Source organism: Anguilla rostrata, chromosome 14 (assembly GCF_018555375.3).
Source record: "Anguilla rostrata isolate EN2019 chromosome 14, ASM1855537v3, whole genome shotgun sequence".
NCBI lineage: Eukaryota > Metazoa > Chordata > Actinopteri > Anguilliformes > Anguillidae > Anguilla > Anguilla rostrata.
Genome location: NC_057946.1, coordinates 24,937,620 through 24,951,787, shown reverse-complemented (window position 1 = coordinate 24,951,787; position 14,168 = coordinate 24,937,620). Strand labels below are relative to the sequence as shown.

Sequence of the window (14,168 nt, the reverse complement as noted above, 5' to 3'; positions counted from 1 at the left end):
AACTCGCCAGGGCAGAAGGGACGGTCAGGTTTTCTGAAGGTTCGCGGCCTGTTGGTTTCGAGTTGGTTTCGAGCCAGGAGCGAGTTCGCTCCTGGCTCTATCCACAGAGAGACGAGGGCATAAGGCCGTCTGCGCAACAGGAGAGCCCACGGGCGCTTCGCTACACCACGGGAGTGAAGGGAAGGACCGCCTCGTTCTTCCAGAAACCTCCATTTCGTGTCACGGTTCGCACAAGCTGCAGAACCCGGAGGCGGGGGAGGGGTTGGCAGTTTTTCGACCGCGGCGCACGTCGGACCGCGATCCCGGCCAGCTTCTCGTGCCCCCGCTTACGACAGCGGGGCGTCGGAGCGGAATCCGGCCAGCCAGCCTGTCACCGCCCCGACTCGAAACCCAGCCGCGAGGGCCACTTTCGGGCCTCTGAGTCATCGGCGGGCGACGCCAAACAGAGTCAACTAGTTTACCTGGCCGAGATGGAGCGCGAGAACCTCAGGGTTCTAAGGATGGATGAAGCTGCACACGGCGCTTAGCAACACTGCAAGAGGGCGTACGCATATATCAGTCTCAGGCCTCAAGCGGGGTTACACCATAACATACCGGAATTTCCACCGGACCAACGCCCACGCAAAGCTATACAGAGACTACATCGTTTGAACAGCTCTGCAGGCTCATGCTCTGTGCTTACTAATACAGCGAGCCGGCCGATAATATTTTCATATTCTGCACCCCATAGTTTCAGGTGGAGAAGGGAGGGGGAGGCATTCGCGCACAACGGACGTATTTGGTCCGGTCCGGATTTTCGGAAAAGACAAGAGGGCCGAGCTTGTTGGTCGTCTGCACCTGAGAATTAAGGCTGAGCCGCAACAAACACCATACACGAGTCAGGAAAAAGCAGCGCATACGTGTGCATGCATGGCGAGAGAGAGAGAGAGCGGGAGGGGAGGGGAGGCTGTAGGGAACGCAATAACATGGATTTACAGCCTGAGAAGGGAATTATAAACGACGGCTTTTGGGGTTAATGCGATCCATATCGCGTTCCGCGCAGCTGTGATGGGGCGGCGGGGACGGGCTGGTGGACGGAACGGAGAGAGGGACCCCTCCACATTCCCCAGACAGAACTCGAAGATTACGATCACTGCACCCCCCACCCAACCTCGTTTGGAGGCGGGAAAACATGTTTGGAGGGAACATGACATTCATATGGAACTCTGAGCCACAGCAGATCAGGTTTCTCTATATTTTAACTGTATGACAAACTATTTCATTTACTTCCTATTCTTGTCATGACAATGGATCAGAGGACAGCGCTTCCAAACTGTGTCATTTGGAGAGAGGGCAGCATTAAAACACTGTTAACAGCAAGTTCGGTGTCAAACTCTAGGCACAAGGAGTGACACACAAAATGGAGGTGCTTTCCTCTGGTTCAAAAACGGAAGCGAGCAATCGAGGACAGAAAGAGCCGAAACACATTACACAACGGTAGCATCAGCAGTAGGACCCCATAAAGGCAGAAGCGGGCCTGTACAAAAAGGCATTTAGAGCATTAATCCTAATGAAATATCCTACGGGCTAAAGCGAAGAATCTGCCTTTCGGGTGGAATGAAACTGCCTTCCACGGGAGTCTGAGTCACTTAACGAGTCCCGTTCGGTAGAAGGCCATCATAAGGAGGCTCGGGTCCAGAGACAAAGCAAAGCCCACAGAACAGCCGTCCGCACGACTGCCTGAAATCCGCAGAGGAACTTACGCCCCAATAGCTAAACAGCATTCAGGCCCTGTTTACCAGTTACAGCCATTCCAGGCTCACTGGTGATGTCACTAAATGGCGTTTTGTGGCCTTGTCTTAGCAGCTGTTCTGCTAGGCGGAGCAGTGTTTTTATGAAAACAGGTGGAAGATTAAAACAAGGAAATATCTACACCTGCATACTTTCAACTCCCCTTCTATTGAGCAATCCCTCTGGGAAAGGAAGAGCCACATCGCCCAACCCCTTTCAGCTATCTTCTGATAAGCGGCAAAACTGATACAGGCTATTGCTTTAGCATGGGCGACCGAACCAACAAGCTAACAGAGAGGCCCACAAGTGTCAGTCGACCCTCGAAATCTTTGAGAGGTTCTCTGAAACGCTCAGCGTGGCCATGGATTTAGAGATGTGCTGTGAACACAAGCCAAGAAAACCGAAAATTTAAAGTTGAGGGGTTCTCAAGAGAAGCAAAGGGCTGAGGATGAAAACAGAAGCCTCGTGCCTTTTGCCGTTGGAACGTCGTAAGCGTTTATGACACTTAGGCGAGGGCCTATTCAGGTCATCTCCACTCTGCTGGAAAAGCCGGCTCTGATTGGTCCAGATAAGACACCTGCCCCGTTGGTTGTGATAGTGTCAGGAGTGAGTTGGGCATGCAGCCAAGGCCAAGCCCATCTCACGCCCTCACAGGCGTACCGAGACTCAAGCGGACGAGTCTGCGTACGTGCCGAGGCTCAATACACGCGGAAGAATGCTCTCTCAATCCATTTCCCCATTCCCTCTTTCTCTCCTCCCTCAACCCAACTCCTTTACAGCCATTACAGCCACTTAGCAGATGCTTATTATCCAGAGGGACTTACACAACTTTTTACTGCATCCATTTATACAGCTGGATATACACTGAAGCAATGCAAGTTAAGGACCTTGCTCAAGGGTACAGCAGCAGTGTCCTACAGGGGATTCGAACCGGCGACCTTTAGGTTACAAGACCAGTTCCTTACCCATTATACCACCCTGCCGCCCGACTCTCTCGTTTACCGTTTACCTCGCTCTTACCATCCATCCACCCCCCCACCCCACCCCCCGCGGTCTCCTTCGGCCCCAGGAAGTGGCGCCCGCGAGGCCTTAACTGGAGCCAGCTGTTATAAATACCAGAGCGATGAAGGAGGCCAGCCGTCCCCGCCCACCCCGCCCCGGCGCAATCAGGTTTTATTGGCATGTAGCGGGGCGTTCACCCCGAGGGCCATTAAGAGAGAGAGCGGCCATTTCTTTAAGTCCGGGGGGGGGAAACGGTGTCTCTCAGCATGGGGAGCTCCTTTTGGGGGGGCGCGATACGACGGGGCGCGACAAATTCCCGCCGAGGCCATCGCTCTTCCACCTTCCTGGGCCGGGGAGTTCCACTTCCTGTCTCCGTGCTAAACTTCCCACGGGCCTCGCTCCAGGAAAAAAGAAAAGAAAAAACAGCAGAGTCGTCACCTGTTCCGAGCCACCACTTTGGACCCGTGGCATCCACGTCACGCTGAATCTTGGCACGGAGGCAGACGTGCGATTACTCCTGGGCTTTTCTATGTCCGCAAGTGTCAGACAGAAAGCTCATGATTCATAAAGGCTCATAATAATCCAGAAGGGTTCAGAATAGCCCAGAAAACAGTGGCATGTCCAGGGTGAGCCTCCTTGCTACCAAAGAGAATATTCTAGTGTCCTACACGTTCAGAGACACGGGCCCATCGCATTGCGAAATAACTTTGACTAAAATAACATTGCGCTGCTCGGTGCAAAACAAAGAAATGAGGTTCCTCATGACTTAAATTTTCTTATTCAAGAACAAAGAACACAGGACCAATGTTTTTTACTCATAAAGACATAACTTTATATCCCGTTTTGTATTTCCCACTTTCCCACAGTGTACTCAGTTTGAAAGAGCTTAACTTGCGCAAACGGAAGGACGCTAACTTAGCTAAAGTTTTTTATCGTGATTTCTGAAGAAGTCACTTGCTCAGCTTTCACTTCCAGCACTCGGGACACTTTACAGAGAAAGATATCTCAAAACAGGAATTTAAAATTAAACTGACACAGAGCTACTAAACGCATTTAGATTTTGTAATACCCTCCTCTGGCAGAAAGAGAACAAGAATCCTCCCTGTAATGCACAAAAAGCGGGAAATGAAAGAAGGGTAGCTACCGAGCAGGATTTATGCGGCGGCGTTTTTCTTTTTTTTGGGGGGGGGGGGGGGTGGGGGCGTTCGCGTGCTTGTTTTCAGGTTTCCTTCATCGTCGAACCCGGCAATCCAAACTCTGACAATGTCCCAATGTACTTTGGCGGCGAAAGACCACAGCACCACCCGCTCCTCCTCTATCAACCTCTCTCGCTCCTCCATCAGCCTTCGTCCCTTCCAGCTACCTTCACCTCCCCCCTCCCGTTCCCTCCTCCTCCCTCCCTCCCTCTACCCCCCTCCCGCCGTCCCTGAAGTGTGCAGACAGCGTTGTGCGTTGACAGGTACTGCCCTCCCCTGAGTGCGGTTTGTTTATGTGGGAAGATCCCCATTCAGACAGACTGACACCGCCACTGTTTACATCTCTCTCTCTCTCTCTCGCTCGCTCTCAGCTCTTACACACAGCACGACCATCAGAGGACAAACAAATGCAGGGTCAACAAAATAAATAAAACTTCAGACGATAATGGATGTACCTCATGAACATGGACGCATGTCGCAAACACGAAATGCAGACATTACTTCCAAGCAGCCGCTGCAGTGCATCGGGATTAGGTCATTCACTCAGCCCATCGTCCTGGCGATTCTAAAGCGCCTTTGGCGAACGGGGCCAACAGCCTTACACCAGATGCTACTGACCAGGACTGACAGGAGAATGGATTTTGTTACGTGTACACACAGACTCGCAGGTATGCGCATGCTCTTACGCGTTTGTGTATTTTGCACCTCTTCAGCCCACAGATGTGACCCTAGAGCTCTCTACTTAGCAAGGCAGGGAATAAGACAGGCACCCTTGTGCTAAACACCTACTACCCTCTTTCCAGCCTCGCAGCCCAAAATCAAACTGATGGACCGATCCCAATCGGCGTTGTCTGTTTGACGGGCAATGATCCGATCCAATCGATACAACATGCAAAAATCGACCCGTACCGTTATGAAACAAAACACAGAAAAACATTTTAATGTCCATAATTTTATGCTGGTTTGCTCTCCAGCAACACAGCCAACATCACTGTTTATGTTTATGACTCAACCTCAGCATCCGCGCTAGTGGCATTTTTCCTTCTGCGAAACAGGACTGTTAGCTGGTTTTATTGATTTGCTTATTAAAAACTGACATTACTCAACCCCCCCCCCCCTCCCCCATTCCCAGTACTTTCTCTATCCCATTGTGTTCAGAAACACTTTAAATAATTTAACTCAGCAGCAAACAGCTGAGTCAAGCTCGGCCGAGGGGAAAAAAGGGCAGTCTGTGCTTTGCTTACCACAAGTTGGAGAGCTGTATCGAATGACACGTCCGGCTTTCCCCCCCAAGCCTGTTACTTTGTTTTGAAACCTCCGCAGGTCAGTGGGTCCGTAGCCCGTTGTCAGGGGCAAAGAGACGGCGTGCACTTAACAGCTTTAAAAAAACCCCGCTCACCGTAAATGACCGAAGCATGCCAGCCATTGTCCGGCTACTTTGTCTGACTGGGGCCTTGCTGATTGACAGTGAAAGTGAAGGGAATTTCCCTGGTGATTTTTTTTTTCTTTGGCATTTCACAACTGGAATTGACCATTCTGAACATCTTGCTACATTAAGTAATTCAGCCGGTACAACCATCTTTCCCGTTGCAGCCAAAAGTAGGGGTCAGGTTTATGTTTATTTTCAACACAATGAGATCTGACCTTTGCCCTGCTGAGGAAAAAGGGGTCACGGCAGGATTATGACAGGGTCGCTAAAACACTGACCTCACACACTTACGCAAAAAAAAGAGTTCCATTCTGTATCAAATAACATTCGATAAGCGCGTCCAATGTGTAACACAACAATGAGTTTGCACTTACGGCTGGAACTGCAACTGCCCCGGAAACAGCACTACACTGGGAAAGTAATTATATAAGCTGCAAGCAGCAAGTCCCTTGGTCGAAGCACCGGCCTCCAATTTGTTCCTACTGAGGGGATGGAGTACTGCATAATCTTTGAATCCTCCGAGATATAGCGACAACTTTTAGTATTGCTTTATGGATATTACCTGAACGGAGGTCACTAATAAGCTGGGAGACCGTGTATTCAGTACTCAGAATGTCTGAGCAGATATTCAGATACGGGAGAAAAAAAAGTACTGTATAAATTACATAAAATCTGTGCCCAAATTTTTTATTAACTTTCCAAAAACCTTCATTCGAAAGTCCATGCCCACTTTCCACAGTGATTGGCCAGGTTTTTGTGGCGGCCTGCAAATTCTCAGATGTTGTCTTGCCAACCACCAGCGAACGTCAGAAGAAGCTGAACTTCTTCTGATCGCAGCAGAGTATACAGCCAAAGGCCAATTATGAATCTGCAACTGCCAAGAGCAACTGCCCTCCGTGTCATGGGCACCACAAAGCCTTGCCGATGGTGAAGGGTGTTAAAAGCTGTCGCGGACTCCCCTGACGTGACAGACGGGCAGCTGCATTCCACAAACCTCAGGATTTAGCTTCAATATAGAGGAGAATGAAGCCATCAGAATGAGGCAAAGACTACAAAGTGCTCCAGGAAAGCATGCCCCCCCCACCCCCCCACACCCCCCCCCCCCCATACCCCCCCACTCCCAACCCGCCTATTTTTTACATTCAGCGAGCTATTCTAAGACCAAACTGAGAACTCCTACACCTTGGTCCCCTCAATCCCCCAAAAAATAGCTGGCAGGCAGGGAACAAAAAAAACCCACAAAAAATAAAACAATGGAATCCAAAACATATTTTTTATATAATAGAAAATTAATCAAGCGAATAGTATGATCCTTAGGCACCTGACTTGGAGTAGAGACTAGTGTCTACTACTTGCCTGGTCTCCAGAGGTTTGCTAGCTAGCCATCAAGGCAGAATACTTTCTATATCGGTTTGTCAGCTAGCTCAGTTGCTGAACAGGCATTCACTTCAATCGGTAAGAAAGAAAAAAAACTAAAGCTAGCGGGGTCATCCAAGTTTAACTAGCTAGCTTGTTCTGTGCTCTGTGCCTTGTTCTGAATTTCCGCAAGCTATTCGGCATAGCAAGCCCCGTTCGGTCGCCCATAAAACAGTGACTGAGATCTGACACGATAAGGGCGAGGAGACGAGCGCCTCTCTTCCCCCTCTAAGCTCCGAGCTGTCAGAGCGGTGGGGCGCGCCCGGCTCCGTCTGACAGCCCGTCACGGGGAGCGTCGAGAGATCCCGTCAATCGGCGGCACACGGTCTCCCGCGGTTACGCAACCCGAGCAGAAGCGTGCGGACCGGCGCCGTCGCGGGGCACGTTCGGGAGGAGCGCGGGCCGAGGGCTACGCTGCGAGCGACCCCACGTACGGCAGAAAGGGGCGAGCGAGCCGTCTGCCAAAAAAAAGTAACAGTAGGCCCGGGAAGCTACAGCAGTTCTACAGCGCTGCCCATGGAAACGTTGGCTCATTTTTCAAGGGCAATTTTCAGAGTTCTAAAGGCCCATATTTCTAAATGGATCGTCTTGTAAGAGAATGAGTCGCCTTTTTTTATTGTAAAACCCCAGCTTTGCAACGTAACTAGTTTAACTGGAAGACTGTGCGCTTTGGAAAAAAATCCAAGGTCACAGACTTGAAAACCGGAAGGCTTACACAGAGAAAGTTTTCTGTTCCTTATGCAAAAGGAGTTTTGTAAAACTAATAAAAGAAGTGAAAATCAAGTACCTTGAAGTGATGAGAAAACTGAAATATTTTTTTAAAATGTAAATATTACAAATTTCCAGAATCAGTGGGGACCCTAAAACTACCAAACCCAGAAGCCACAAAACCCAAAAACTACAGGACTCTGAAAACCGAAGCACCAAGCAAAACACGTATGCAATTAAACATTTGTTAACCTTGAAAAAATCTACCACAGTTGGCCTGCGTCAGTTTCCATTCCAAAAATACGACTAGGTAAGATAATATGGGTAAGGATTGCCTGTGTCAGAGCAAAATCCCCTCAATTAAAAAATAAACACGATACAGTCCTATTGACAGCCCCAAAAAAACTTCAAAATAAGGATCTTAGACATAGAAACGGAAAGAATCGTTATTGGCAATATAGACTTAGCGAGGGAATGAACAAAGTGTCAAACTGAAATCTGCAGTTGTGTACTGAAAGCCATGGGAAAGCACTGAAGTCTCAGAACTGTAACCAGAATTAGTAGACTTAGTAGAAATCCACGTGCATCACTGAAAACTGAACTGCTACACCAACTCTGCCAAATTCCCGGAGCTCGAAGGCATGGAAATTAAAAAATTAAAAAAACCAGCAGTCACCACTGCATAGGGGAGAAATCACAGCCATTGGGTTAGTGAAACACCCACAGTTAAGCCATCAAGAGGAAACACTCAGCGTTGTTAATGAGACCTGCTGCATGCGTTTCAGTTGGAGAAACAAGTCTAATTGTTACAGCACTCATGTCCCTTGTTGGGAGATGCGTTTATTATTTTGGTTAGACCACTCCCCCCCCCCCCCCCTTTTTCATTAAAGCCTCACATGCAAACATTTAAATGCCATTCATCTGACCAACCCATATCCATACAGTGTTCATATTTTTCCAGTTCATTTCATAAATTATTACAAGCAATCAAGCCAAAAATAGCTGTGGAAAAGCTTTTGCATTGCATACACTTTTATTTAATATTTGTTTTCAGATTAAAATAAAAAGAGCATTATCCATAAACATTAGATGGTATCTGGACAAAAAGTGACCCCAGTCCATTAATGGCTACAAGTGCGTTGGGCTTATTTTTAGTCTGGGAACTAATTTTTACAAGTCTTGCAAGTGTACACTATCAAAGCTAAACTGTTTGCTGTAGCCTATATTGTTTAAGTCAGTGGTAACCAACCCTGTTCCTGGAGATCTCCTGTCTAGTAGGTTTTCATTTCAATCCTAATTTGGCACACCTGACTATTAATAAGCAGCTCAACAAGATCTCTAGCTGTTGAATGAGGTGTGCATTGTTAGAGTTAGAGTGAAAACCTACAGGACAGTTGAGCTCCAGGAACAGGGTTGTTACCACTGATTTAAGTAACACTGACTCAGTAATGTTGAGAGCCCACACAAGGATGTTTCAAGCGCAGCTGTGGCTGCTTTCGTGTGAACACCTATAAAATACAAGGCAACTTTTAGGACTTCAACTTAAACATTATCTCTTATCCCAACTAAGGATATCAGCCTTCATACATTTCTCACACCAGTCCTCAAACAATAGAGTTTTTGTTTTGTTTTTTTCCCACACAGCTTGCTATTTAATATGAACAAATAGCCTAAGAGATGCATATCCTACAAGTAAAACAGACAACAAAAGTGAAGATGAAAAAAGAAAACAATGTACCTTGTTGATCAAGCTTTAGGGTAGCTAATGCAATGGACAAAAATATGAACAGGACGGACAACAAAATTCCTCCTAACAAAAGGACGGATGAACTCTGTCTGGCCACGTTTCCAGATTCAGTGTCTGTGTTATCATTATGCACAATCAATTGTGTACACTGCGCAAGGTCTCAAATCGGCAGAGTTTAATGACAAGCATTTTAAGAACCCGTGAGTTAAAGACAATGGCATCACTAACTTCTGGCGTGGATTTTTCAGTCATACTCAGAGTCTCAGACTAAATGCAATTCAAGAGATAAACGAACACAAAGTGCCCTAGTAGGTTGGTTAGTGGTTCCGCGTTGTGGTACCACAACAATATCACCACTGCCACAGTTGAATAGCTGGTCTGCGTGTGCATGAAATTATTTAACTAGCTCGTAAAACCCGACACTCGTCTCAGGCTACTTCAGTCATTCGGGGAATATTACAGCTACGGCACACGAGTCGCAAAACTTTCTCCAGCAATCGTAGGTTCGTTCTCCCCACAAAGAACACATTGAAACAATACATTAAGATGACTTTGCTCGATGTCAAACGTCAGAAAAGATCCCCACGTATAAAAAATATGTAGCTATAGCGAATACTCTAATGCAATACTAGCCAACAATCTGCCAACAGAGGAGAATGACATTCCGAAACGAACAAAGGGCCGGTTGCTGCCGTAGAGGCCACTTTCCGAGGGAATATGGCGCTGTCACAGGCAACTTTTCCAGCCAACGACTTGACAGTGGTTATCAGCTAGCCACATAAATAGCCCAATCTATGACCAAATGAATCGACGGAGAAATTGAAGCTAATGTCGACAGCTATTTGAACAGCTTAGCAAATGACGCTCACCGTTCTAGTGCTGGGAGACAGGGACCCGTTGGATAGGTAGTGGTTGGTTAGGTCCGGGATCATTAGAAACGGGTAGCCAGGATAGTGGGGGCTCTTAAAAAAGCCTCCATCTTGCTGTCTTCTTAATGCTAACAGGGAAGAGAAACGGGAGAACTGGTAGAAACGCGTAAAGATGATGAGGCAATAAAACACTTTGGAAAATAAAAGATTCTTAATAGTTACCTTCGGCATAGTACTCTCTCTGCTTCTCGTAACTTTCTAGGACTGATCTTGGTTGAGGGCGCCTCTCAGTTTGCTGTACGCAACAAGGAGACAACAGGTGAAAAACAACTTTTGCCAATTCAATCTATCCGTTTGTTATGTAAGGTGTTTGTGGTTTTTATAACTGTTAAATCGCCAGGTTACTGTTTGCAGCGCCAAAGAAATGGCTCGATATTTACTCATACCTCAGAATCAGAGGCGCTGCTGTTGATTTCCGATTCGTTTACCAAAGAGGATTTCACGTCGTCCAAATCCCCCTCAGCCGAAACGTTTTCTGATATTTTCTCCTGTTCTCCTTCGTCTTTGAAGGAAATTAGTTCATCATTCGCTCCCAAATCGTCTCCGCCGCCTCCGTTAAGTTGTGGCATCTTGTAAAAGAAATGATCGTAATCCAGAGGTCTGAAATGTTGATAAATTTGCAATCCGTTGCACGTGAACAGACGAAGAAAATATCATGCAGCTCTCTTAGGTAAAACTCCTGAACTTTCGTATATTCTCAGCTTCCACGATTTCAAATCCTCGATTTAAACTGCATGGCACAAAACTCCAAATTTCCCATGTCTAAATCTAGATCCATTTTCAATCAAGCCATCAAATAACCGTTGAGAATCTGAATAGCTAGTATGCACCATTTGCAAACAGATTTGCAACGTAAGTTATACCCCGCGCGTCTTAGCAGCGAGTTTGAGAGTATCAACGGTCCAACAACGGCACTCACGCTCCCTGTGCGATTCCGAGTTATATTCACAACAAACCACGCAGAGGGAAAAAAACGGAACAGACGTGAAAATCATCCATTAAAATCCAGACGTGGTTTTTTCATATTTCCAGTTCAAATAGATTTTCGAAGGCGAAACTGCAAAGTTTTGCGCCGTTACTTCCTGCAAGAAAAAAAGCACAATAAGGACTAAAAACACTCGGTCATCCAGCTCGCCAGCTAGCTATTAGCCTAAAATTCCCTTAGATTCATGTGTCGGAATTAAGTTATCGTACTAATTTCCTTTATCCATGTTCCAGCAATTATAGTTTGAGTAACATAATGTACGTGATGGTACTTTGAATAGTGTTTTCTATAACAAAAGCCCTTAAAGATTAGAGAAAAGGAAAGTTTATCTCCACATTTAAGTATAAGTGCGGAGGTATGCTCGCTTGGTCTCGCAACCGAGTAAGGAAGAGAAGGACTTGATTAGAATACAGAGGAGGAGTTCTAGCTGTAAACCAACGCTTGAGTCAACATGGGCAGACCGGGCGTGCTTAAAGGAACAGAAATTTGTAAACGTTCGGTTTTTGCGAGCTGACCACATAAAGACCATGGTCATTACCGTTCAACAGGAAATGACGTATATGAACGCGTCGCTAAGAGATGTCTGCTTGCAGTTTAGTGTCATAGTTCTGCAGATTGTCGAAAGCATTACTTGAAGTCATTTTTCGTCAGAAAATGTAAATATGATATCTTCAACATTTTTTAAACAAATTATTTGATGCAGAGTCTGTGAATTAAGTTGTTGTTCCGTCCGTCAGTGATTGTTTATTTTGTCCATCAGATAGCACCATACCTCTCTCCGGTGGAGCAAGTCTTCTCCCAGGTCTCCACACAACGGTCCCAAATAGAGGACTTTGGCTCCAGTTTCAGGTTCGAGCATTTTGTGCTGTGTAGAGACCACTGTCCACTTCCATGGCAATTTCCCCCAGCACTCAACAGGAGTCAAGCAGCCTGACGTTAGCCTCTATGTGAGAACCACAGCAATATAAACTTATATGTCTGGATCATACTGTGTGTGTGTGTGTGTGTGTGTGTGTTTTATTATTATTATTATTATTATTTGTGCAGGGACACTGCTGGCAGAAGGGTCTATCTTTGCCCTGTTTTTTTCAGTGCCTGGCTCCCCTGTACTCTCCCAGGTTCCCCAACCCCATCTCCAGCAGCATAATGGTAATATGGTAATAGCAGGGTTTGCGAGACAAGCCTTAATTACGCAATGCCATGCTAATTGCATGTTGGTCTGCCGCCCAGCCCAGAACAACAGGACCAGCGGCCGAAGGAGAGACATGACCAGCGGCAGCAGCAGCGTGTTGGTGGGGCTTCTGGGATGGTCAGATGTTGAAATACGCCCCCTCACTCCCTCACTTGAGCCGTGGTTTACAGACTGTAGAAGAATGACCCTCGCTGGGAAAACATTGCATGAAGGTGTGACCAAACCCCTCCTCCCACCACACCAGAACGCGGAGTCAGCTCTCCAGGACACTTACCCTCATTGCCCTGTGCCCCCTCCCAGGCGCCCTGCTATCCCACAGTAAAATATGTTCCTCTTTTTCGACCCTCTCCAGTGTGTCAGCAGACAGCTGTTTATCCTGATGGATTTATCGTGAGGTGTTAGTAGTTTTTATGCAACTAACTCAAAAACAGCAGGTGCACAAGTTGATTTGAGGTGCAGCTTTTTATGATATAGTTTTTTATTATTTCAACAGGAGATAAGGTACTTAGAATAGGGTGAAATTTGTGCTCATCAGATTTCAGGAATTCCTGTGTTTCAACTTGATTTACTGCCTCTGGCATTCCTTGATATGTAGCTGGACTTCTCAGAAAAGAACTAAACGTTAAAAAAAACTAAAACCGTTTCCCACCAACAGCCTCATCTTTATGTTCAGATTGAGTACACTGGGCAATATAAGGTTTAAATACGTAGTCTCTTTTAAAATTTCTTCTCTTACACAAAACTAAGTTCAAACTAAGGTGGCTGCTTTACACATGGGAAGGGTGCCGTATTTATTTTCTTAAAAGGGAAATACACCCGTACATCTTATCAACTCTGTTACATTATTCACATAAGTCCCAGTTAGAAGCATTGTGTGAAGAAATAGACATACAGTATATACACAGTGAACATAGGAAGTGGCGTGTAGCATGTAGCTCACTTCTTATGTATTTCTCTATTACATTACAGGCATTTAGCAGACACTGTTATCCAGAGCAAGTTACACATCATTTTTATTTTTTATTTTAATACATTCTCCATGTACATTTCTGGGTATACACTGAAGCAAGTTAAGTACCTTGCTCAAGGGTACAACAGCACTGTCCAATCTGGGAATCAAACCCGCAACCTTTCTCTTACAAGTCCAGTTCTCTAACCATTATCCTACACTACAACGGCCTGTAGCAGGGTCCCCGTGCCTGAACAGCTGAAATAACCCGAATGGCAATAACAGACATTATTACCGAAGGCTCGGCCGGTCTCCTCGCGTAGGCCGCTAGTCACAACGTCGCTGTGCATAATTCAGCCCGCTCTTCACCCAACCGAAATAAATATCAAACCTCTCGGCGCTGCAACGGCGGGAGACCCCGGTGGAGTGAATTAATAATTTAGACTCTGATATATGAAATCATATCAGCATGAATTATTGCCATGCTGACGTCTGCAGTTATCCAAAAACTGAAATTTATGTCTGGAAATGAGGTCAGTAATTAATGATGCATTGAAGTGTATTTTGCTAGCTGTACGCTGGTGGTGACTGCCTCCATCAATGTGCTATAGCAACCTACTGCGCAGCCTGGCTGTGATGTCATACCTGTCGACCATTTTTGTAAATAGCTTCTAATTGCCAAAGACCGTCTGCATCCGGATACATGCCGATGCACGACGATGCTTTCGAAAGTCGACAAGTGCGTTGGTGCCACTAGTGGAGAACTTTGAAAGCGTTAGCCGGCTGCATTTTTTTCCGGTCGGCGGCTTAAAGTCAGGGTTGGAAATATTCGTGTAAAATCGCGC

General features: G+C 46.4%; 1 protein-coding gene and 1 long non-coding RNA gene across 4 annotated transcripts in view; one reads left to right on the top strand and one right to left on the bottom strand.

Annotated features, from left to right (window-relative positions):
• Positions 1 to 11,573, bottom strand: part of LOC135240094 (transcription factor 7-like 1-A) — a 33,997-nt gene extending 22,424 nt beyond the window's left edge. Inside the window, exons 1-3 of the mRNA XM_064309343.1 lie at positions 10,584 to 11,573; positions 10,360 to 10,432; positions 10,138 to 10,265 (exon numbers count right to left, since the gene is read on the bottom strand). Coding sequence (XP_064165413.1) covers positions 10,138 to 10,265; positions 10,360 to 10,432; positions 10,584 to 10,766 — 384 coding nt within the window. The 5' untranslated portion in view covers positions 10,767 to 11,573. The remainder of the gene's footprint in view (positions 1 to 10,137; positions 10,266 to 10,359; positions 10,433 to 10,583) is intronic.
• LOC135240098 (uncharacterized) lies at positions 10,341 to 13,012 on the top strand. Of its 3 annotated transcripts, none has more exons than XR_010325590.1 (4): positions 10,341 to 10,456; positions 11,943 to 12,031; positions 12,230 to 12,331; positions 12,413 to 13,012. It is a non-coding gene; the product is annotated as an uncharacterized LOC135240098 (long non-coding RNA). The 3 variants fall into 3 exon arrangements; XR_010325589.1 differs by lacking the exon at positions 10,341 to 10,456 and adding an exon at positions 11,698 to 11,838 and having other exon boundaries at positions 11,943 to 12,129; XR_010325588.1 differs by lacking the exon at positions 10,341 to 10,456 and adding an exon at positions 11,703 to 11,838.
• The last annotated feature ends 1,156 nt before the right edge of the window (positions 13,013 to 14,168 follow it).